The 23,209-nt window shown below is 51.2% G+C and overlaps 8 protein-coding genes across 8 annotated transcripts; 4 read left to right on the top strand and 4 right to left on the bottom strand.

Moving 5' to 3' along the window:
• Nucleotides 1-1,140: 1,140 nt before the first annotated feature.
• On the top strand, nt 1,141-2,571 carry TGAM01_v200611 (C6 zinc finger domain-containing protein; the record flags this gene model as incomplete). The annotated part of the gene is made up of 1 exon (XM_018808219.1): nt 1,141-2,571. The coding sequence occupies one exon, from the start codon at nt 1,141-1,143 to the stop codon at nt 2,569-2,571; it is 1,431 nt and encodes a 476-aa protein (XP_018658619.1).
• A 197-nt stretch (nt 2,572-2,768) lies between these two features.
• On the bottom strand, nt 2,769-4,348 carry TGAM01_v200610 (hypothetical protein; the record flags this gene model as incomplete). The annotated part of the gene is made up of 3 exons (XM_018808218.1): nt 2,769-2,972; nt 3,075-3,388; nt 3,676-4,348. The coding sequence occupies 3 exons, from the start codon at nt 4,346-4,348 to the stop codon at nt 2,769-2,771; spliced, it is 1,191 nt and encodes a 396-aa protein (XP_018658618.1).
• Nucleotides 4,349-5,571: 1,223 nt separating this feature from the next.
• On the top strand, nt 5,572-6,672 carry TGAM01_v200609 (hypothetical protein; the record flags this gene model as incomplete). The annotated part of the gene is made up of 1 exon (XM_018808217.1): nt 5,572-6,672. One exon carries the CDS (start codon nt 5,572-5,574, stop codon nt 6,670-6,672), a length of 1,101 nt encoding a protein of 366 aa, XP_018658617.1.
• Nucleotides 6,673-8,113: 1,441 nt separating this feature from the next.
• On the top strand, nt 8,114-10,307 carry TGAM01_v200608 (hypothetical protein; the record flags this gene model as incomplete). The annotated part of the gene is made up of 10 exons (XM_018808216.1): nt 8,114-8,218; nt 8,287-8,307; nt 8,373-8,421; nt 8,484-8,559; nt 8,635-8,825; nt 8,898-8,932; nt 9,003-9,123; nt 9,184-9,527; nt 9,588-9,710; nt 9,771-10,307. The coding sequence occupies 10 exons, from the start codon at nt 8,114-8,116 to the stop codon at nt 10,305-10,307; spliced, it is 1,602 nt and encodes a 533-aa protein (XP_018658616.1).
• A 466-nt stretch (nt 10,308-10,773) lies between these two features.
• TGAM01_v200607 (glutamate/Leucine/Phenylalanine/Valine dehydrogenase) lies at nt 10,774-12,517 on the bottom strand (the record flags this gene model as incomplete). The annotated part of the gene is made up of 4 exons (XM_018808215.1): nt 10,774-11,810; nt 11,931-11,980; nt 12,047-12,272; nt 12,472-12,517. 4 exons carry the CDS (start codon nt 12,515-12,517, stop codon nt 10,774-10,776), a joined length of 1,359 nt encoding a protein of 452 aa, XP_018658615.1.
• A 2,306-nt stretch (nt 12,518-14,823) lies between these two features.
• TGAM01_v200606 (DNA polymerase delta subunit 1) lies at nt 14,824-18,249 on the bottom strand (the record flags this gene model as incomplete). Its single annotated transcript, XM_018808214.1, has 3 exons — nt 14,824-15,565; nt 15,621-17,434; nt 17,494-18,249. 3 exons carry the CDS (start codon nt 18,247-18,249, stop codon nt 14,824-14,826), a joined length of 3,312 nt encoding a protein of 1,103 aa, XP_018658614.1.
• Nucleotides 18,250-19,968: 1,719 nt separating this feature from the next.
• TGAM01_v200605 (hypothetical protein) lies at nt 19,969-21,628 on the bottom strand (the record flags this gene model as incomplete). Its single annotated transcript, XM_018808213.1, has 3 exons — nt 19,969-20,013; nt 20,073-21,013; nt 21,082-21,628. 3 exons carry the CDS (start codon nt 21,626-21,628, stop codon nt 19,969-19,971), a joined length of 1,533 nt encoding a protein of 510 aa, XP_018658613.1.
• Nucleotides 21,629-22,536: 908 nt separating this feature from the next.
• Nucleotides 22,537-22,770, top strand: TGAM01_v200604 (hypothetical protein; the record flags this gene model as incomplete). The annotated part of the gene is made up of 2 exons (XM_024548588.1): nt 22,537-22,587; nt 22,660-22,770. The coding sequence occupies 2 exons, from the start codon at nt 22,537-22,539 to the stop codon at nt 22,768-22,770; spliced, it is 162 nt and encodes a 53-aa protein (XP_024406599.1).
• Between the last annotated feature and the right edge of the window lie 439 nt (nt 22,771-23,209).

Raw genomic sequence — 23,209 nt, 5'->3', positions numbered from 1 at the left:
ATTTAAATGCAACCCTCCAGCTGGGATTCTTACTCCAGATTTTCAACCCCATGTTTCCATTATTTAGACTGACTGCTCCCTCGTGGTTTACAGAAAAAATCTGGAGCCTTCCCCCCCCAGCCATACGAATCATGTCCCCGGGTTCATTCGGTGGAGACCTACACCCGCGGTGGGGGAAAGAAGCTGGCAAGTTTTGTGCATTCTTGTCCTTGATGGGAAGAGAGCGTCTTCGCGGGCGAAATCTGGGTGAAATCTGAGGGGGTTCGTAGGCTCTGCCCCCTGCTTTGGGAATAGCATCACCGCCACAGCGAGTACCGAAAAAGGACCCGATTGGCCTCCACGACGCCCTCGGCTGTTGTCCGCGTATCGATTCTCTCATTCTTTGACTTGGATACCCTCCTGTAAGGCGGCTAAAGGACGCCGTTTCTCCACCGGGGCAGTCTATCCTGTTTGCGGCAATGTAGCCTACACGCGGCGCTCTTCTCTTCGACTTGGCTTGGCTCTACTGACGGCTTCTTTTGCCATGTGCTGACAAGGATGGGTTGACTGACTCGGGCTGTCATGTGCCGGCCGCCGACTAAACACGTAAAACATACGAGCAGTTCTCTTTCGTATGACTTTTCTTCCTTGTTCCCTTGCTGATTAGTGTTTGGCCGGGGAAATTGAGCTAAACCGCGTTGATGCTGGTTTTCCGTCCTCACGGCGGTGGCGTCCCGGATTTGTTGCTGCAGATGCGGAGAAAGTTGATCGATCAAGCAAGGCCCAGATGCAATCAATGCATAGAGCGGGCATCTCTTTGTCGGTTCCACTTGAGCGATTCCCCCGAATTTCCCCAAATTTTTCTTTTCACGCGGAGAGCCAGAGATTTCCTCTCTGAATCTATTGTTTTTCGAAATTAAAGTGATACGAGGTGGGATCAGCAATAGTTTCGTCTAATACTATTACTACTAGTACTACAATTGCCATGCATGCTGCTTAGCGGCGGGTCCTTTTTGTCTTCGGCCAGAGCAGAGATCGATCTCTTGTGTTTAACAAAAAAAAATTGAAACCAGGGACCGGCTCGATATCAGACCAGGTTTTTTGGCAGTGTAGATCCGGCAAGCACAGACAGCGCTGTTCAGTTTCCCATGGCTGATGATAATGGACGACCCCAATGCTAGCCAGGTTGACGGGGACGCCTTCATGTCCCCGACCTCGCTCTCGCCCTTTGATGAATACGCCGCCAATCCCAGATATATCGAGCTTCAAGAGGAGCTGCGAGGCCTGTTGTTTGCAGGCGTAAGTCTCGACCCCAGCAAGAGCGCAACGCCTGAGCCGGCGTCTGATGAGGCCGATGACCCTGAACGGACCCCCGTGCCGTCGTCAAAAAGCCTCGACTTCTCAAGAGTCTCGATACCCAAGATGAGGCTGGTCAAGTACCTCAAGAACTGGGTCATTGAATGCTCGCCGTACCTGGACAAGTTTGATGAGGCACGGCACTTTGGCATCCAGGTGCCCCTATTGGCTCAGAGCTCGCCCGGCCTGTTCTACGCAGTGCTCGCCTTTTCAGCACGGCAGATGGAGAGAAAGGCGTGTCTAGAAAAGAGCTACGACAGCCTCGAGCTGTACCAAGAGAGCATCAGGCTGCTGGCTCCAGGGCTGCAGGCCAAGGATCCCAACATGCTCGTCACGGCCTGCATCCTCGCCGTCCTCGAGCTCATGTCCGGCAGCCCCCGCAACTGGCGACGCCACATCGAGGGCTGCGCTTCACTCTTTGCCTTTTACGAAGTCACCGGCTTCTCGGGGGGCCTCCTGCAGGCCGTCTTCTGGTGCTACGCGCGCATGGAGCTCTGCGGCGCCATCATCTCAGGCGGCGCCGAGAGCACGGTGCTGAGCCTCGACAAGTGGGTGCCGGCCGTGCCCGAGGGCATCGGCACCACGCGGGCCCAGGCCGAGGACTTTGTCAAGAGCATCTTCTACCAAAAGGGCCGCGAGACGCCCGACATGCACGCCAACTGGGCCGTCTATCTCTGCGCAAAGGCCTGCGACCTCACGTACCGCCAGGTGAGGCTGCTCGAGCTCGGTGAGGCCGACGAGTCCGACGACCGGCCCCTCGTCGACCGCTGGCATCGGCTGTGGTCGGAGCTGCAGTTCTGGCGTGACACGCGGCCCAAGTGCCTGCTGCCCATCATGACGACGGAGCCGAGCGAGAACCAGATCTTCCCCGTGATCCTGTTTGCCCACTGGGCGGCCATTTCCAGCAACCAGCTCTACCACGCGGCGTGCATCGTCATGCTGGAGATGCGGCCGCCAGGCGAGGCGCTGCCCAACACGCTCGAATACTCGGCCATCTGGCACGCGCAGAGGGTCTGCGGTATCTCGTGGACGAATCCGCACCGCGGCAATCTCATAAATGCCATTCAGCCGCTGTACATTGCGGGCAGGCTGCTGACGCATCCGAGAGAGCATCTGGAAGTTGCGAGGATATTCAAGATTATCGATAGGACAACGGGATGGGGCGCCATTTGGCGGCTAAAAGACCTGGAGGCAGAATGGGGGTACGAGTCAGGGGAGATTTTGAGCATGATTTGATACCCCGGCGAAGGAAGAGCAGAGGGCAAAACGATATCAAGCATACATACGAAGATAGCATGACGTGATGTGAAGCAAATTCCTGTATATAATTTTAAAACGCCATGTATAACGCCTCGAAGCCTAGATACAAGCATATAGGTACATATTACAATCTGATGCAAGTTTCAATTGAACAATACTTTGCCTTTTAATCCTTACTCTGCAGGGAGAGGAACGGGAACAGGAGCGCACCCCGGAACGTAAAAGTAGTTGCCGCAATACACAGATGTTCTTAGCAGAAAGCCGATGAGGCCATCGATGCCCGTTTTGCCAAACGACTCGAGGCCGCCCCTTGCCGACACCATGGTTCTCGCAGCTTGGGCATGGGTGAGCGATGTGTCGAGGTTGGCTTCAAAGAACTACGAGACGGGGAAAGGATTAGCTGCTGCTATGCAGTGACATTTCAAAAACAAGGACAAAAGAAAAGACAAAGAAGAAGAGAAAAAAAAAGAAAGGCTTACCGCCTCTGAGCTCAGTATCAGGGCCATGGCCACAGTCTCGATAGACGGCCTCTTCTCCACAGAGACGGCATGCCTGATCCACTCTATACAAGCCAACCGATAGCGCTCCACCATGCGGTTACATTTGATTGCCTCGTCCAGGTCATCTGTGTTCATGGCGCGCCGGTGGTAGGCGACGTATAGAATCAGAGTTAGAAGACCAGCGTTTCTCATGGCAAAGGGGACGTAGGTCGACCTCAGGCGCTTCTCTACGAGGATGCCCTGGCCGGGAGGGAAGCAAGCCGCATAGCCATACTTGAGGACCCATTCCAGATCTGGTGGCGGCGATTAGTATGGACAAGGACAGAATGTGCACATGGTGATTGCGTCGGATCAATAGTGGTATGTGAAAAGAGGTACAGGTCCCCCTGCTTGTGCATACAATCGCTGTAGTATACATGTCCTAGCAGCCAAAGTACACTCCTCGGGCACTCTGCAGCTAAGTATGATCGGCAAGATCCGCACAAGATGGGAGGAAGAGATGAGGTAGGAGATTCCCGTAAGAGTACCAGTAGGTAATACATGTGCCTTTACAAAGATGGGAGAAGACACGTCGACTTACAGTAATTAAAGATGCCGTAATCCTCAACTGACAGCTCCCAGGCAAATTGTCCGTTCCACGCATCTTTCATCGTGTCGCCAATCATCTGCCTCGGGCCAGGCGAAGCCACCCTCGGCACCATAGCGCCTTCTTTCGGGGCAATTCTCCGAAACCCCTTGTGTCCCAATCCGGTATTTGTAGATGAATGCCAGGCCTGGTGTGGGTGTTGCAGGCCATCTGGACTCGCAGAAGTGGAGTATGATTCGTCGGTTTGGGCGGCATCGTCCGCAGCTAATACATAGGGCGGCGAGGAAGATGCTGATGAATAGAGAATGATGTTATTGTTCCCCTTGCTGCTACTGGTGGTGGCAGTACTTGCCCCTGCTTGGGCAGCCTTGCGTTGGCGGCGGCGGGCGTGGGAGTCCTTGGCTACATGAGATCGGATCTGGCTGATGCGCTTTGCCGTTGTGGAATCGCCGGGATAAGCTGTGTTGATGAATTGAAGGTTAACTACTGGCGTCCTCGGTATGGTGGTGGCTGCGGTTCTGGCGGAGGCGGCGGTTGAGGAGCGATTAGGACGAGAACGTGATGGCAGAACAGTTAGGGGCTTGGAGTTGATGATGGGATGGTTCAACGAGCCACTATCAGTCCAACGGCCATCTTCATCGTCGTTGAATTCCCCGACCATGGCCATGACTAGATTCGTTTTCTATCTTAATAATAGGGGAGATGGGAAAAGTAACCTCGGACCTAGTGTATAGAGAGTGGATATAACGGAGGCAGGACGGGGTCAAGGCTGATTGTCTCAAGTATTGGGGATATCAGGAGAGTAGACTCTGTCCAATTAGAAGCGCATATTCATCTTTGGGGTAAAAGCTCCCGAGAGTATTGCTCGAGAGACATTCACGGGGGCGACGGAGGGGAGTTGAAGCTGCCGGGATGGACAGACGTTGGATGATCCGGGGGTGGCCAATAGTAAGCCGGACGCTGAGATGCAAATTCCTATACGGGAATAGTGTATTCGGTGAGTGGGGACTCTACTATTGGAGGTACACGCAGCTTGCATCTGTAATACTTGGTAATTCCAGAATAGGTACTTGGGCATTTTATCGGAACAATTATCGCAGTACCTGGTATATATCTAGATACCAAGTGCTAGCCACCAGCAATGAAGGGCAGTAGAGTGCAAGTACTGCCATCTGCACGATACCTAGTGTTGCCATACAAGCTGCTGTGTTAGTGCGGGAACAGGACCAGGTTGGAGAAATAATGGTCGCCCCACCAGGCAGTATATAACAAAGGCTGCTCCTTGCAAGCAGTCTATAGCAGGACGGTATGAACATCCTTTACAGACAGGTATTGCTGTTCGCATTGCTGTTCATGTACTAACGTGAAGGAACCATGCGCCGAGTGCAGCACGCCAAGATGAATGCTGACAGGCAAATATTCGGTATCGATGACGCTTCATTCGCGAAACATCCATGACTCGGGCCTCTACAAAAGCCACTCCATTCAACGTCAGCTCCCCCCGCGCCGCAAACCGCTATCCAGGACCAGAATGGCCGCGCAATCTGAAGCATTCCCTAGCAGGCTCTCAGCCTTCAGGATGCCAATCCTTCAAGGCTGAAAACTCAACCGAAAACGAAACAATGTGGGCTAGACGGCATGAGCCGACATTTTCCCGCGAGGCATCCGTGGCGCAGCCGCTAGAGCTACGCAAGTGCTACCCTAGCTCGTAGTCCAGCAACACGCTGTATTTATACTGCCTTGTATCGCGACGCTTTTATGACGTGATATAGCAGACCGCAATACACTCTCTCGACGGTGGAATCTGTATAATCGCGGTGAAGAATCCCAATTGAATTGCGACATAGTCATCGTTGATCGGAAAAAAACCAGATTGATTCATCACCAGCCATGGAGAAAGGCAGTGGGAGCGGCTCAGATAACAAACAGGCCAAGGGCAGCAACAACAGCGATGCCACAAGCAGTGCATTTGCACCAGATCTGCCCCAAGAGGTGATTCCTTTTGAAGCATCACAACCGCCAGCATATCAAGAGTCGCATCTTGAGCCATCGGCCTCAGCTTCAGCCTCAGCTTCAGCGTCACACTCGCTGTCACTATCAGCATCAGCATCAACGCTACAGGCACCAGCATCAGGCTCAGCCCTCGTCCCAACCGTCACCTCGCCATTCAACTTCCCCAAGTACAGCAAAGACGGCTCCGCGGAAGATGCCAGTCCTCCCGTCTACGACAACATTGGGGCCTCCAGCAGTTCACAAGCCGCTCCACGACCCATCGCCTTTCCTCAAGTCAGCCCGAGTCCGGACGCGGCGTTCCTCCCAGCATATGCCCCTGTACTGCTTAGCTACGGCATCACCGAGCAGACCTGGCGCTCCTTTCTCAACACCATCTCTGCCTTCTTGACGGCCAAGATATCAGACCGTGCGCTGTCACATGCCACCGATGTAGCTGCGCACATTGGCGAGAACCCCAAAAACCTGGGCAAGAACGTCATCGCCCAAGCCAAGTCCATAGGCAAAAACGTCACGCGGGACGCCAAACGGGGAAACATCATCGGCGCCGCCGTGGGCCTCATCGGAGGCTCCATTTCGCTGCCCATCTCGACGGCCTTTGGCATCGTCGGCACCACGCTGTCGCTCCCCGGCTCGGCCATTGGCGCCGTGACCAAGAAGCCGAAAACCCCCCAAGACAGAGCGGCGACATATGCGGCCGTTGCAAACGAAGAGTGGCTTCACAGGCGCGGCTTACACGCCCACTTGTTTGATTCGGCGGGCTTGGCTCATCTTTTGGGCCAGCCATTGGACAGCTTTTTAAGCAGGGCGTGGGAGACAAAAGGGGTTGACGCTGCGGGACAGATGAGAGCGCTGGAGCCGCTGATTGCTGGGCTGGAGATTGATGAGATGGCGAACCTGCAGCTGAAGACGCAGACACTGTGGCTGGTGCTGATACCCGGACAGCCGGCCTCTTCGAGCGAGAAGAAAGGAAAGAATTGATGGCGTTGGGAGTTGTGAAGAGGGAAGAAAGGGATATATACCAATTGTTTATGACAGTCAAGTAAAGTTTGGGTAATGTTTCGTCTTTGAGACAAGAGTTTTGATTTATACACGAAATTTGATCATCTTTCAGTAACGCAGAAAATATAATGCGAGTATGAAGTTTCAGAATAGAATAAATGTACCATTTGTTCCTTCATTCATGTAGTGTTTTGATGAAATTGAAACCTGCTTTGCTAGCTGATTCAAACAAAGTGTTCAACAGGTTTAGCGCATGATTATAGACTTTTTGCGGCGCCTGTGGGACGTTTCAAACGGTCTGTTTAGCTATTAAACGCATGAGAAACTTATTGCACGTAAGAAGCAGCTAATGTAGACTGCCCTAGCACCGTAGCCGCATTCGAGCTTAATGTGATTATCGAAAATTGTTTTAAGACAGAAGCTGTTATAGTCAACCGCAATTAGTCGACTACAGCGATTTCTGTCTCAAAACACAGTGCGCAAGCTCTTTGCTTCAGCCTTCTCACTCTTGATGATAGGAATATATATATATGCATGTCTTAAGACATGATATAAAAACGCCTTCGGTTAGTATTGATGATTATTGTCTATCTCTATTGTCATACAAGAGATAGCAAGCGGCTCATCTCGTAAACCCATACGGGCCGCTTGATCTGCTTAGCAAAAGGCGTATCCTCCCACTCTTCAGGGTCGACGATATCTCCCAGTTGTAGTGTTTTTTCCCCGCCTATAACTGTGTTGCTACCCTAAAGCTTCTGGAATTCGCTGCACCATACCCTACATGTAAGCAACTCGCGACGCAGCTAGGGAAGTCTATCTAATTGCCTGTGCCTTAAGCTTATCTCAAGTAGACTTGTCCAAGATTGCCACCGAAATCATGTGGCTTAACCGAGGTGAAAAGGCAGCACAATAGCCTGGCAATTGCGTGCTAAATCGAGGCCCCCTCTCTAAGCCCGCAGAAAAGTCGCCAAATAAAGTTCAATCGTCTAATCGTATGCAATGGGAAATTGTGGGTCGAGGCGAGAGAGCAAAACGGACAAGAATCTCCCAAGATCCTCTTACTGCACAATGATAAAATCCATCTTTTCGACGCTGTGGAGTCTCTCGGGATACGAACTGTTTGTTGCTCACTAGTAGTCCGTCCTTGACAAGAATTGGCGGCTGTCATACGTTAATCAAACGGGTGACGGACAGGGCGTGATAACACTAAGCTTCTTTCATTTCCCATATTTCATTGTCACCTGCTGTGATAGCGAGCTATTTTTTTCTGAGCTAGGATTAGGATTTGGTAGCCAACCAACACTCTTCATTCTCCGTCCCAGCTCTCAGGCAATTCTTAATCTCGTTTTTCTCTTTTCATTTTTATTCAGCTGTTACAAAACCGAGACACAAAAACATTTAAACACGACTTGATTTCAAAATGATAGAAGAAGCGCCCTCTCCTGTGCTACAGGATGCATCTACTGGTTCCAAATCGCAAGACGTCGAAGACATTGTCGAAGAGACCGCAGATCAACGAGTACTGGTAAGATGCTGCATGAAAAAATCTCAAACGATTGGCTTAATTCATCTTGGCTTACACTACAAGGATAGACAAAACTCGGATACAAGCCTGTACGTTGAGGGAATATTGCTCTCTCACTCTGGGAAAAGTGAAAAATCCTAACAATTTGTTGTAGGTGCTTCACAGAACCTTCAACTTGTTTCACAACTTTTCGACGACCTTTGGTGAGTATCGCCACCCCCAGCACTTGACGAGACGAGATACTAACAGACATACAACAACACAGCCGCTCTTTACTTCATCGGCGGTGTTCGAGTTACCTTTTCAACCGGCATTGCTGCCGGCGGCAATCTCGCCTACTGGTGAGGCCCCATCTCCCACTCATCACGATGAGTTGGTTGTCTTTGTGCCTCCTTGCTCATGATATACCCCAACAGGACAAGTTTCATAGTCACCTGCGTCTTCACATTCATCAGTGCCGCCGTCATTGCTGAAATCTGCTCATCGCTGCCGCTTGCTGGATCAATCTACCTCTGGGCGGCTGAGGCAGGCGGACCAAAGTACGGAAGGCTCTTTGGCTATGTCGTGGCGTGGTGGAGCACAACTGCCTGGACGACATTCTGTGCGAGTATGTTTTACTGTTTTACTCAAGACGAAAGAATGAATTCAGCAGACTGACCCAGATTCTCGAACCCTACAGGTAACACGCAAGGTGCTGTCAACTACATGCTGTCTGTACGTCTTGGAATCAATCTCTTCATTCAACCAACGACTTCTTGGTCAGTCCGACTGACAAACTTGATAGGAAACTGTCGTCTTCGATCTTGATTTCCCCTCGGACCCTTCAGACGTCAAGTTCCGTGCCGTGCAGTGGATTTGCACCGAAGTCCTGCTTGGCCTAGCAGCGTTATGGAATCTTCTTCCTCGTATGTTGTTGCATCCCACCCCATCACTTCTTCCCTGCCTCAACTAACACCTTTCAACAGCAAAATACTTTAAATGGATCTTCTATCTCTCAACTGGTTCTGTCATCCTCGACTTCCTCCTCAACATGATCTGGCTCCCCATCGGCACCGCCCAGACCATCGGTTTCCGCTCTGCCCACGATGCCTTCATGACCACCTACAATGGTACCGGCGCCTCTCCTGGCTGGAACTGGTGCCTCTCTTACCTTGCGACGGCCGGTATCCTCATCGGCTTCGATGCGTCAGGCCACGTCGCCGAAGAAACGCGCAACGCCAGCGTAACTGCGGCTCGAGGCATCTTCTGGAGTACCGTAGTCAGCGGGATTGGAGGCTTCGTCGTCGTTATCCTCTTCCTCTTCTGCACTGTAAGGACCGGAATTGTTATTATACAGTAAATCAAACCAATCTGACCATCTCTGCAACAGCCTGATCCAGATACTCTCTTCTCCTACGGCAGCGTTCAACCATTTGTGCCTCTATATGCTGTCCTCCTGGGCAAGGGTGGCCACATTGTAATGAACATAGTCTGCATCGTCGCCCTATGGTTTGTATGTTTGACCCCTACTTTTCTATATGCCCGTCGCATTCACCGGCTTACACTTTTATAGAACACTGCTATCGCTATCCTCGCCGCCTCACGCCTCGTCTTCGCCGTAGCTCGAGACGGAGTCCTGCCCTGGTCCTCCTGGGTCTCTCAGGTCGTCGACGGCCAGCCTCGCAACGCCGTCATCGTCGTCTGGGTCGTCTCATCCATCATTACTTGCACCATCCTGCCCTCCTCGGTGGCCTTTACATCGCTCGTATCAGCCGCAGGTGTTCCCTCTGCCGCAGCCTACGGGCTCATCTGCATTGGCCGGCTCTTCTTTACGCCAAAGACCTTCCCCAAGCCAGCCTGGAGCCTGGGCCGCTGGAGCAAGCCCTTTCAGGCGATTTCTGTCCTGTGGAACGGATGGGTGGTCGCGGTACTCTACTCGCCATATGAATTCCCCGTTACGGGCTCTACACTCAACTATGCGCCGGTGATTATGGGCGCCGTGACAATCTTTGCGCTGCTTTCCTGGTGGTGGATTCCGGAAGACCGATGGCTGCCGAGCCAGCGGATAAAGGAACAGCTCCTGGCAGGAGAATCTGCGGATGAAGAGTGATTTATTGGAATTAGAGAGTAACGAAAGTAGCTTGATGCACGTCTCATATCGATACCCAGTATAATACAACTCTTTGGTTGAAAGACGAAGAAAACAGTCATTGTCTACGTCATCTACTGTAATGTCAGGTGAAACGTTTATATATACGATATATTGTCTAAACCAATCTACGTCAACTGGTTGAAATGTCGGTTGGCTTTTTACAAATCTTCACGAATATGGCCCATAATATTTGCAATAATAGATGTCTTATTTTCACAATCATCACTATCACTAATACTTTTTTTTCGCCATCGTGGATATCTCAACCGCCGATATCAATGCCATGCTATGCAATCACTGTAGTCCTTGCCGTGTCCCGGCCCCAAAACGCCAAACGTCCCTTTGCTCTTAAAAGACACCAAAGAGAGGAAAAAAGAAGAGGTATCACAAAAGGAAAAAAAGCTCAAAGGTCGAAACAAGCAACTTAAGCCCACCAGTCACCCTGGTCACGCATGGCCTCGGCGACCTTGACGAAGCCGGCAATGTTGCTGCCGGCCACCAAGCTGGGCAGCTCGCCCTCCTTGGAGGCGACGTACTTTTGCGCCGTCTCGAGACCGGCCAGGAACGCGCTCTTCATGATGCACTTGAGCTTGTCGTCGACCTCCTTCTCGGTCCAGGTGAGGCGCTGGCTGTTCTGGGCCATCTCGAGGCCAGAGACGGCGACACCGCCGCAGTTGGCGGCCTTGCCGGGGGCGTACCAGACGGACTTTTGGCCGTTCACCTTGCGCTGGGCCTCGAACAGGTCGATGGCCTCCTGCGTGCAGCCCATGTTGGAGCCCTCGGCGACGACCAGCACGCCGTTGGCGACGAGCGTCTCGGCCTCGGCCTTGTTGATCTCGTTCTGCGTCGCCGACGGCAGCGCGACGTCCACCTTGCCGACGTGGACCCAGGGCCGGGCGCCGTGGTAGTACTTGAACTTGTCGGCGTAGTGGAAGTCGGTCAGCGGGCGTCGCTGGGTCTTGAGGTCGGCAATGGCGGTGATGTGCTCCGGCGTGAAGGCGCCGTCCTCGGGGGCGACCAGCGAGCCCTTGGAGTCGGACAGCGACACGACGGTGGCGCCCAGCTCGATGCACTTGAGCGCCGCGTACTGGGCCACGTTGCCGGAGCCCGAGATGGCCACGCGCTTGCCGGCGAGGCTGCCCTGGCCGGCGTGCTGCAGCATGTGCTCGACGTAGTAGACGAGCCCGTAGCCCGTGGCCTCGGGGCGGATCAGGCTGCCGGCCCAGCCCAGGCCCTTGCCGGTGAGCACGCCCTCGAAGCGGTTGCGCGCCTGACGATAGGCACCGAACATGTAGCCAATCTCGCGGCCGGACACGCCAATGTCGCCGGCGGGCACGTCCGTGTCGGCGCCGATGTGGCGGGACAGCTCGCGCATAAAGGCCTGGCAGAAGCGGCGGATCTCGTTGTCCGACTTGCCCTTGGGGTCGAAGTCGGAGCCTCCCTTGCCACCACCCATGCTGACTGTATAATGGTTAGCTTCAGAGGTCCTTAACCTTCTTCTTCTTCTTCTTCTTGCCATGAAGATGGCACGAGAGATCTTCATGGCAAGAAGAAGCATGAAAAGGGGTGGTTATTTCTTACGGCCAGTCAGAGCATTCTTAAAGATTTGCTCAAAACCGAGAAACTTGAGACTATACAGATTCTTTTGTCAGCTGTCTGTTTTCAAGACGGAAATCAAAACCTCAGATTCCTCTTACATGGACAAGTTGACAGTGGGATGGAACCGAAGTCCACCCTTGTACGGGCCCAGGGCCGAGTTGAACTGCACTCGGTAGCCTCGGTTCACGCGCAGCACGCCCTTGTCGTCCTCCCAGGTGACGCGGAACTGCAGCACACGCTCGGGGATTGACACGACCTCGAGGGCGGTGCGGTACTCGGGGTGCTCCTTGAAGAGGGTGCTGTCTTCGAGGGTGCTGGCCAGCTCTGTTTGGTGTGAGTTGGTATATGTGCGAAAAAGATGGGTGTTGACTGTATTTTCGAGAATCTCTCGATGCTCTCTCTCTCTATGTATGTGTCTGTGTGTGTTTATATATAGAGAGAGAGAGCATCATGAAGTTTTGAAAACGTTGGGCATATATACATAGCACCAACTGAGGCTCTGGAAAGTGCAGTGACCACTCACCCTTGTAGGCCTGCTCGAATTCGGGTTCGCTCGCAAGGTTAGACATTGTCGATGGTGTCTTGCTGAACCTTGCTGTCGTCTAAAGTGATGGATGGTATCTAGCAGGATATAGTTCCGTCCAGGCTCTGCGGTCTATTAAAGCGACAGCTAGATGAATCAAATCACGACAGATGGATATGAAAGAAGTAAGAGAGAGAGAGAGAGAGAACGAGGAAAGGAAATCTGGGAAAGACGCTGCTCTATATAGACGTTTGCTCATGGGCGTTGCCTATCAACAAGCCCAGGCTAGACTTTCCACTCTCGGCGAAACTCGACGCAAGCAAAGCAGAAAAGTACAGATAAAAACCACCGGGAGGACCGCCCATCCCACACACGCCCCCCATGGGACGTTACGTCTCCAGAGATCTAAGCCATGGCTTGATACTTTACTTCAATTACTAGCACCAAGCCTTCCTTTTTTTGCTCCGAAAGTCGCTCACGGGGGGGTGCTGCTTAGATGAGATGGCATCACCACCACCAAAAAGGCTACAGCCAGAATGCGAGAAAGATCCAGGAAAGGCTAATGCACCTCGCCGGTAATCGCTCACCGTGGCTGGCAAAACAAGCCCCACGCGCGATATTGGGAAAAAGCAATTTAATTTCAATCAGAAAAAAAAGGCGCCGAGAGCTGCGTCTCACACACGCACAAGGACCGATTGCCGGAACAAATATGGTTTGCAATCAACCAAGGCAACAAACTGGGGGAAGACAGGGAGTGTACACAGAGAAAGAGGATACAGGACTAAGCCTAGCCAGCGTGGCGGCTTGATATCTTTCCTATCTATCCCAAGCCATGATCTCATCAAGTAAACCATATCGATAATTAAAAGAGAAAAAAAAAAAAAGAAAAACCGATCGATCCACCAAATAAAGACCAAGACGCCCCCCCCAAAAAGGCCGACATCGATATCTAAGTGTCTTGCGGCTTGAAACCTGTAACTTTTAGCGCCCGAAATTCCATTATCAATTGTCCCTATCCGAGCGACCCCGTCCGCCGTGATTGGCCAGATCCGCCTCCAAACGGTTTGAAGATACAATTGCGTTCGCGCAATGCCCATTGGCCAATCACAGCGCTTTGCTGGCCGCTGCCCGGACGGCCGTAACCGGCATTGTGGGAATTGGGAGCACACGAGCTATTTCTACTCAGATTGTCTATGTACTGTAGTACAGTATCTCTGCTGTGTAATTCATTATATTTTGGCATGACATGTGTAATTTGCCGTGTCTGAGCCATTCAGAGGACACAAAGGCCGACGTGGCAGAATGCCTTATCTCAGCATCGTAGGTGACGCCACCACATATTACACTTTGTCCACTGGCACATGCTGTCGTGCCTATCTATACAAATGAGCCTTTATCAAAGTTCCAAACATTCAATGCTTTTAATTCAATTTGGCTTGATATTATTCGATTAGCTTTTTAAATATCATCTCTCTTGATTACGTATCCTAACATAAATATCCTCAGTATCATCGTATTAAAAAGCTTCATTTAGCCAATCTCTACATAGGCCCGATGTAGCCTCACAATAACCTACATACATACACGCAATCTAGGTACATTGCGCATCACAAACTCTCAAAGTTCCAGGTTCCCTTTCTCCGACTCCTCCCGTCATCCCGCCCTGCAAATCGTCCCCTTCGCCTCCCGAATTCACCCTTACCGAGCAACATCAAACCGCCAATACAATGGCCACACACAAGATTCCAAGCCTGCAAAGTGCGGTATCGGAGTGGCACGGAAACCGCCACGCCAAGATTCTTTCAACTGGCCTGACAAACGCGGGAGGCGACGCAGCAATTACTAGCAGAGACTAGCATCTGAAATTGCGCATAATAGTATTAGCGGCGCTGTCTGCTTTGGGCCTCGGAATAAGCCAAACCTAGGCCCTGCGTTGCATCAGCGCCGAACGTATATACGCTCCTCTCTCGGCGATGCATACATCACTCCAACATCTCCTCTCATAATATCGGGACGTAATTAGATCCTAAATGCTCTTCTTTCTTTTATCTTCAATGATACGCTATTCCGACTAAATAAATGATAAATCAAAAGTTGTGATATGCACAACCGATCCCAAGCACTTTGTAACATGCCCCTCATACCAACTACCGACCTCTCTTCCGCACCCTTTCGCATCGCATTATCCCACGCATACATCATACACATCCAATGATGAATACAAATAGCAAAACAAAGTTAGCTCTCCTCGCTTGACAAGGATAAAATAGTAGATCAACAGAAAAAAGGGTTGCATGCATCATTGTACATGTCCCCACACACTCGCTCTTTTCGCCTCCTAACCCCCATCTCTCACCAAATAGCTGCTTGATCTGCATCGAATCTGGAAAGCTCCTTGCCCGCGTCTTCCAAATCCTTCTTAGCCTTCATCCGCATATAAAAGATGGGGCAGTCCTTGCTACTGCAAATGACCTCGCAGTGCATGCTGCCCTGACATCGCTGGCATTGCGTCCACAGCCGTCCGAACCGCACTTCCAGGTCTGATACTCGATCCAGCGTCTTGTTGTACAGCTCTCCGACACGCGGCGCGCAGTCGCTGCAAACTGCGCCTGCGCTCTCGTGCTGGCCTGTGAGCGGCTTCTTGCACCCCATGCACGTCTGCGTCTTCTTGGCAAACTTCATGAGACCTCCCACCGTGGGGGCGGCCACCGAGATGATACGCGTGTGGTCTCCATTTAGCAGAGACTTGGCCTTTGTCTCACCCAGGATGGGCTCAAAGATACGGCCAAGCGGCTTCGCTAACTGGTTGTCCAAATAGTATTTAGTGTCGATCGGCACGTTGTTCTCCAGCACGTAGATTGGATCCTCCGACTTTTCAAAGTTTTTGGCTCCCGCCGCACCCCTCACCATGACATACGCCACTCGATCGCCAAGACCAGGAGCCGAGCCGGCGTCACGCTTCTTCATCCTCTGTGCAAGCTCAACGTGAGCTTGTTTGGCTGCATAATCCTCCTTGGTCAGGGCCTTTGTGATGACCAGTTTCGACATGTCAATCTTGTTCTGCAGCAGATCTGCAATCGTATTTTTGACGTAGCTTTTCTTTCTGTTAGTGATCTGACAACACGAAACACAATCAACACTTTACTTACTCTTGTGCACCCTGGACATCTCGGTCAATAAGAATCATTCTCAGCACTTTTTCAATTACCGTCTGCGCTAGCAAGCAGTTGTCACGCCGCACTGTTTCCAAACCCTTGGTATCCATCTTGTCGTATTTCTCCGTTCTTGTCCAGTACAGGCCGGCATATCGCTTCTTGTTGATGAGAAGATACGGGAAGTAGACCTTTTCGAATTCCAGCTTGATTGGTTTCAAAAACTTCTCCGACACAAATTTGGAGGCTTCCTCGCCCAGTTTCATCGCCTCTGCGAGATCTTTGGTTCCAAATTTGACCATCACGGAATCGGTATCACCATAGATGACTTGGGCATCGTGGGCGTAGCCGTTTGCGATATTGTACCTCTCTTCCACCTCTCGTTTCGTCTTCTCAATCATCTGACGACCGAAACTGGTCGTGCTACTTGCGATTGCGAGACAAGGCAGCTTTCCTGTTGTTGCACCCGTCAAGCCGTAGACACTGTTGGCACTGACTTTTAAAGCCAGCTGTCTACCGTTCAGCACAGCTTTCTTGAAGGGATCCGTTTCCTGGGCAAGCTCTCGCTTGGCCTGCTTTCTGGCAGAAAGCAATTCTTCAAGAATTTGCGCGAGCAGACCCTTGCGCTTTGCGGCAGTCACAAACTGATCTCCGTTAGGAGTGATGATGTAGTCCACGTCTTTTTCGAGCTTAAATCTCTCCGCGTCTCCTGGTCTTAACAAGGTCGTGTAGCAAAGGTTGTGTGCCTGGATGATACTTGGATACAGAGAAGCAAAATCCAGCGTAGCGATAGGTACGTCGTAGTATCCTCGTGTCGGCTCAATAACTGTCGCACCTTCGTACTGAGCTTCTGTCCCCTGAGGGGCGATGTTAGGGATGACCAGCTTCTGTTCCAGCGCCTTTCGGAAAAGCTGGCTCACGAATTTGATCTGCTGTCCACGTGAAAGCAAGAAGTTGAAAGGAACACCCGTGACTCTGGCCATCTCTGTATAGTTTTCCATACAAGACAGCTTATCCATCAGTCTCTGGGGAAGATACGCGTCCTTCAAACAGTAGAGCGCCAGACGACGGCGCGACTCGGGTGTTCCGTTGAACAGTTCTGTAATCATGGTGTGGTGCACATCTTCCTTTTGCTCGCCCAAGAATTGTGAGCACACAGAGTTAAGGGTGTAACTTCGCAGGTGATGATCTCGCTGGACTAACTGCAGCATGTCGAGCTGTAATCTGCCATTGGTATTTGTAGTTTTGGTATCTCGGCTACCGATTTGTTTACTTGTAAAGTTGGTATCCTTCACCCTGGAAGGCTTGCTGGGGATGCGCGACCAGTATTCGAAGCCTTGCACCTTGAGGTGCTTTGCACGATCAAGAAGGTAGGGAAAATCAAAGTTGGAAATGTTGTATCCGGTAATGACATCTGGGTCGACCCGGATGAGAAACTGCTGCCACTCGTGAAGCATCTTCTCTTCCTTTTCATAGTCCAAAATTTGCGTGGCCACAATAGAGCTGGTCGTGTCCAAGCAAAAGACGTTTCGGATAAAGGGCTTCTTCTCTCCGTACTTGGTCACGACGTTTGCAATCTGAATAACCGGATCCATGTCGGCCTCGGGGAAGATGCCTTTGCGTCCAGCGCACTCGATATCGAAGGATAGGATCCGTAGAGGAGCCATCTTGGCCCACTCTCCTTCTGGCTTGTGGGCAATGAGATCGACGTAGTTGATTTCGGCTTCAATCTGGCAGTTGGATTGCTTGCTGTGTTCTGGGATTAAACTGTAGCTGCCAGCAGGGGCTTCCACCCACGACATGCCTTGAATCTAGATTAAATAGTACGTTAGCCGCAAACTCTAGTAGTAGGTCCAGAATCAATCCTTACCTTGCAATCAACCATGAATCGCAGCACGTATTGAATATTGTCATACGTCCGCAGACCACCGTCCAAAACTCCCCACATGCCTTTCCAATTGGCAAAGCCCTTCTCTATTGTTGATCGCACCGAATTTATAAATTTGGGGTCCGTCACTGTGATTTTGAGATAGGGACTCTGCACGTTGCCCTGGTAATGATAGATGTCTTCTCTCATGGCCAAGCTGACCGAGTGGATCGCAGGCTGGTGCTGAGCGACCTGCGTCTCGAGGTATGCCTTGAACAGAGCGCAGTCCTTTGGCTGAAAGGACATTGGCGCAGCCACGTAAAGGTAGTGCTTGAAGTCGGTGACATGCAGCATGACGGAGTGCCCCTCCATCGTCACGCCGAACAGTTTCACGGTGACCTTGCCGCCATTCAGGGTGCCTTCCTCGGCCTCGATGGACTGGAAGGTGAGGCTGTCTCGAGAGGGGACAAAATCCGTCACCGGCGGCCGGTCCCATGCCTGGTCCTTTTCTGTATTGTTCTGCTTGCGTTCTGATATGTCTTGGCTGAGCTTCTCGAGAACTTCGGATTCGAATGCGCTCTTGGGCTGGCCAGCTCCCAGCTTGGCTCCGGCAGGTTTCTGTGAGCTGAGGAAGCGAGGTGTCGGTACGGGTTCATCCACATCGGTCTTTCGTTTCTTGATGTTCGATGGCGACGATATATTCTGGCCGTCGCGGGACTCGCCCAGCACTCGCTTCTGGGGAACAGCCGTAGGAGCCATGGTGATCTTCTTTCCGCTGTACTTTCTCTAGAAATTGCGTGTCAAGCAAGATCGGGGCCAGCTAATTCTCGTCATGAGACAGGTCCCAGATCTCTGTGAAGCGAATTGTCGGTTGTTGAAAAGAAAGGTGGGATTTCCCGCTGCACGGCCGACACGGTAATATTTCCAGATGCCGGCACATACGCGCCGCTGGACCGTGACGTGACAGTCCCACCTGTTGTTTAATGGGTTTTGCACGTGAGTTGGCGTTGCTCTCGCCACTGCATTCCACTAAGCAGCTCTCCGGGGGCTCCCGCCACTAAACTCCCTCCAGGAACAGGAATCAGCTTTTTCCCTACTTGGGCGCAGAGATTCTACACAAAGAACGCCACCACAGCTAGATTTGGTCTATGGCCTTTGATAGAAACACTGTAATCTCTATTATAAGTTGGTTGATCAATGAGATCGCATGATTATAGTAGGATACTACAGCTAGTCTAGAAAGCTGGAGTCACAGCTGAGAAACCTGGAGATCTTCAGCAGCCCCTCATCTACGGTGCAGAGCAGCATGCACTCCAAAACTACGAGGTATGACCATCCCAGGTATCTACTACTAGGCAAATACTCGACAGATCATAAGGGGAGACTAGAGTTATAGAATCTGTGATTCGTTACAGATGACACATGGGCGGGCAAGAAGGTAGTTTTAGGGTTTAGAAATCGAGGCAATGCTGCAATACTAGAGCGGCACACTGCCAACAAGTTGACCTCATCTGCACGTTTCCTATATTCTCAATTGGCAAGTATTATCTGATAGAAGCTGGCAGAAGTGCTAAGAAAAAGAAAGAAAGCAAGCCGCCGTATCAGAGATGTATTTCTGTTACTCAACACATGTTCCTTGCGGGATCACTCAGTTAAGCCATGCATTTGAAGAACATTCATCATGAAATAGCAGCGAGGAAAGTGGCTAAAGTGCCACTTCTTTTCTTACCTAGTGCATCGCGATTGTTTCCTTAATTCAAATCATAAAATCCCTGGTGCCGTCATATCACGGCTATGTGATTCCTGAGCTAGAGCCCATCGTTCATTTCATTCGAGTAGTGTTCGCTTGTGCGAGGATCAGCATATCAACAGAGCAAACTACGAGGCACAAAGAAGAAGAGAAGAGAGAGAAAAGAGAGGCAGAGCGGGCAAAGAATCACAAGTAGAGCATTTAGCCGCGCCCCAGCTGTTGACGCAACATCAGGCAGCTTGGCAAGCTTGTTAGGTGACAGGTCGCGTGACTTGGAATCTGCGCGGGCAAACAACTGCCTTTCATGTTGCATGGTCTGCCGAGATGTGACGCAAAAGTGGCCAGATGCATTTTCATCACTTCAAACCATACAAGTTTATTGTTCTTTGAAAGAACAAATGGCAGGTAACAACGCTTTCCACCGTTCAACTTCTTTCTAATTGCCATAGAAGCTGTTTAACCTAAACGATACAGTAAGTTTCTATATACAAACCGCAAGGCAGCAAGCAGGCTTGTTGCACATGCCATGGTGCCATCATCTAACCCCCAATGTCTTTGTCTTGCTTGTAACCGTGATCTCTCCCTCGCCCCCTGAACGCCAGCGCTGTATAAGATGTAAATAATCCCCTCGCCAATTGATGTCTTCCCTTTTTTTTGCCTACTTAATAACTATAGATGTCGGTATTCTTCCCTGGTCTCTTTTCACTTCGTACATCGATCCCCATCTCTTATTGTACCTGGATGGTTCCGAGATCGCACCAACCATTAACAGGCTAAGACAAGTCAGCTTTATACTCATGCATTAGCAAAAGGACAATGAGGGACAACTCACGAGACAACTAAGATACTTGCACCAACTGCAAGTGGTTCCCACCTTGTAAAAGTTGTGTATCAAAACGACAAAGACAACGATAACGGCCACGAGAGCGGCTGCTCGGACGAGCCACCAGGCCCACCACAACGGCTTCCTTCCCTTGAAGAATCCAACGGGGTTTTTGTAAAAGGGAACAGTATCCGGATCTTGTGCCCCGGGCACCGCCGAATAAAAGGGGTCTGGACCAATTCTACGTCGCAACGAGTTGGGAGAATGGAGAAGGCAGATACCCAAGACAAGACCCATCAAGAATCCTCCAATGTGGGAAAAGTTGTCCAAGCCAGGCAACAGACCAAGCACGAAAGAGATGACCATGTCAATTATGATAAACAACAGGTCTTTGACGGGGCTTCGGCGGTCCTTCCACGAGTACAACAGATCGATCAAAGTAAGAGCAATGATTCCAAACAGAGAGCCTGAAGCTCCTGTGGAGGCTATACCAGGGGCAGCGTAGTTTCCTCCCATGACGAAACCGAAGATGCCAGCGCTCATGTAGACGAGGAAAAATCGAATCGAGCCGATTGCAATTTCCATCTCTTTGCCGATGGTGAGCTGCATAAGCAGATTGAAGCCGATGTGGATAAGTCCGGCATGCATGAAAATAGGAATGATGAAGCGGAACCACTGGTTGGGAGCAGGCGATTGGTTCGCGTTGCCGTCAAACTTGGGGTTGGGGACATCGCCGCTGAAGCCACACAGTTCCGAAAGGGGGCAGAATTGCGTGCTCTTTGTGGCGTTGGGACAAAGAAACTGCACCTCAATGGTGGAGCCTTGAATTTCCTTGATGTTGTGCATGCAGGGCACATATCGAGCGCCCATGTTGATGAGAACCTGCGTCGATGGCCCGATCATGGGGTTGAACTGGGGCTTAATCATAATAGGAGAGCCCGTCAATATACCTATCAAAATCAACATTGTTAGAGTCGTAAGCTTTTTATATTTCCGGAATCAAGAGTGTTGCCCTTACCATTGCGCACCACTTCGGCAATGAAAACAGCAGCTTGCGCCAACGAGAAGATGTAAACCAGCCACGGGATGCGCTTCTTGTTGGAGCCTAGCATGCCCAGCTCCCCAACCCGAACCTTGCCTCTCTTATCCCGCCTCTGATTTGACTGTTCGGCCGGCGCGTCGTAGATGTGGTCGTTGATGTCAGGGGATTTGCTCGTGTGGTCTTGCAACGGAATATTCTCCGTCCTCGATCCATAGTAGCTCGTATCTTGGTGGTAGAAGCCTTGCTGGGAGATGTCGCTGCCGCTCGCACCCGGGCCTGGATTCGAGTTCGTTGGGTATGCGTGATCGTCGAATACGGTATCAAACGGCGACGCACCTGTCTGGCCCTGGTGGTTTGCAGGAGCGCCGTATGGGCTCCCGTAATGAGGATCCGAGTAGCCTGGGTTGTACGCCTGCGGGAGGTCCGAGTCTGCGGAGGGCGCGTGCGTGTGATCGTAGTAAGGGGGAGTTTGGTGGCTTTGAGGCTGATGGTTGTCGCCATAGTAGTAGTTGTTTGCTGCCATGGCGAACGGGCTGTCCCGCGGGCTCTAACGCCACGCACAGAGGAGATTAAGGAGGGATAGATTAAGGTAAAAGCCAAAATCAAGGGCCGGCTTCAGTAATGAGCGAACGCCTTCTATCTCCAGGGAATCGGTGTATCGTGAGGAGAACAGAAGCTGCCTTCTTCTAGGTTCGAAAGGTATGAAAGGTATGGAGGAGAGAAAAGTGAAATAGCACCGATGTCTCGGTCGTGGTTAAGGTTGGCACACGGGCGATTACGTAGTGGATACGATCAAAAAGCCAAGCATTGCAGCAAGTCGAGGCTGTGTGTGATTCGTACCGGTTGCCAAGCCAAGCTCGCCGCGTGGTTTAATATGGATACGGAGATGCAGGTCTGTGCTCGTGCAGCAATAGATCGCCAAATTGCCACCAGACCGGACTCGTCAGTTTTGTTTGGCACTTTGGCACAGGGCTGGGATGCCGGTGTTTCAGGCCTCGGGAGCTCAGCGGGGGACGTCAAAAGACATGGACGCGGCTTGGCAGGCTGAAACTGAGAACCGAGGCGATGGTGAAGGCAAACAAGAGAGACGCAAAAACGCTGCCTTGCAAGAAAGAGATGCAGCGTTGCAGACAGCTGTGAAATACGAGCTCCAGCAAAGGGTGGCTGCATGCACCGCCCAGCCAGCCTGGCTCAGCGATGAAACACGCAGCGCACATCCAACTCCAGGGCTTCCATTCTTTTCAACAGTAAAGTCAGTGCCCACGGCATGGCATGCGCCAGAGCGCTGACGCGGTGGAGCCAGGGGGGCTGGGCTGTGCCGTGGGCGATCGGAGGCTCATGAGCATATAGCTGGAGCCCAAAATGCTGCTATTTTGGACGCATGGAGGGCCTCCAGCCTATCATTTTGCCCCCTGCACAGCACAGAGCTGGATGAATATTCAAGCACCTTTGTCTTGTCTTGTGACGTTTGTTTCCGCTTGTGTGAGTTCGTATACCTTTAGCTCTTTGTATGCTGAAGAGCCCCAGCGCAGCGCACGCTGACTTTCACACCAGACATGCTCTTCATTCCACGCCTTTGTCTTACACGTACACTATCAGATCAGTCTTACCTTACATGTGAAAGCTATTCCGCCCACATATTTGCCAACCTGTAAATCCCCATGAAAGCTTATTGACGTTGCAAGCAAGCAACACACTCGTATTAACTACCTACATGTACCTATGGAGCAATTCAGTCAAGAGACACTTGCGCAGACTCCACAAACTACTAGGTAGGTAGACCCTATTGGGTACCAATGATTGTCATTCTAAGCTTAAATTGCTTGAAATTGTCTTGTCAAGTGTGGCGATCCTTTGTTCGCAAGAGGGTAGCAAAACGCCGAGTTGAACTGACCCCGACCTTCCCTTTGCTTGCTCATTATGAGAGACTCCATGACGCTCCTCGGCTCTCCAAGTAATAGTTATTTCCCTTTTGTTTTGAACAATCCCTCGTCATTGAGACCATATTCCATACATGTATCCCATATTCAGACAAATATATAACCCGTACATATAATACACACGAAGCAACCATAGACACATGCTATACCGCATCGTCGACATC

The sequence above is a fragment of the Trichoderma gamsii genome, assembly GCF_001481775.2.
Source record: "Trichoderma gamsii strain T6085 chromosome Unknown Scaffold_2.2, whole genome shotgun sequence".
Taxonomy (NCBI): Eukaryota; Fungi; Ascomycota; class Sordariomycetes; order Hypocreales; family Hypocreaceae; genus Trichoderma; species Trichoderma gamsii.
Note: the sequence above shows the minus strand (reverse complement) of the source record. Positions and strands in the feature narration are given on the sequence as shown.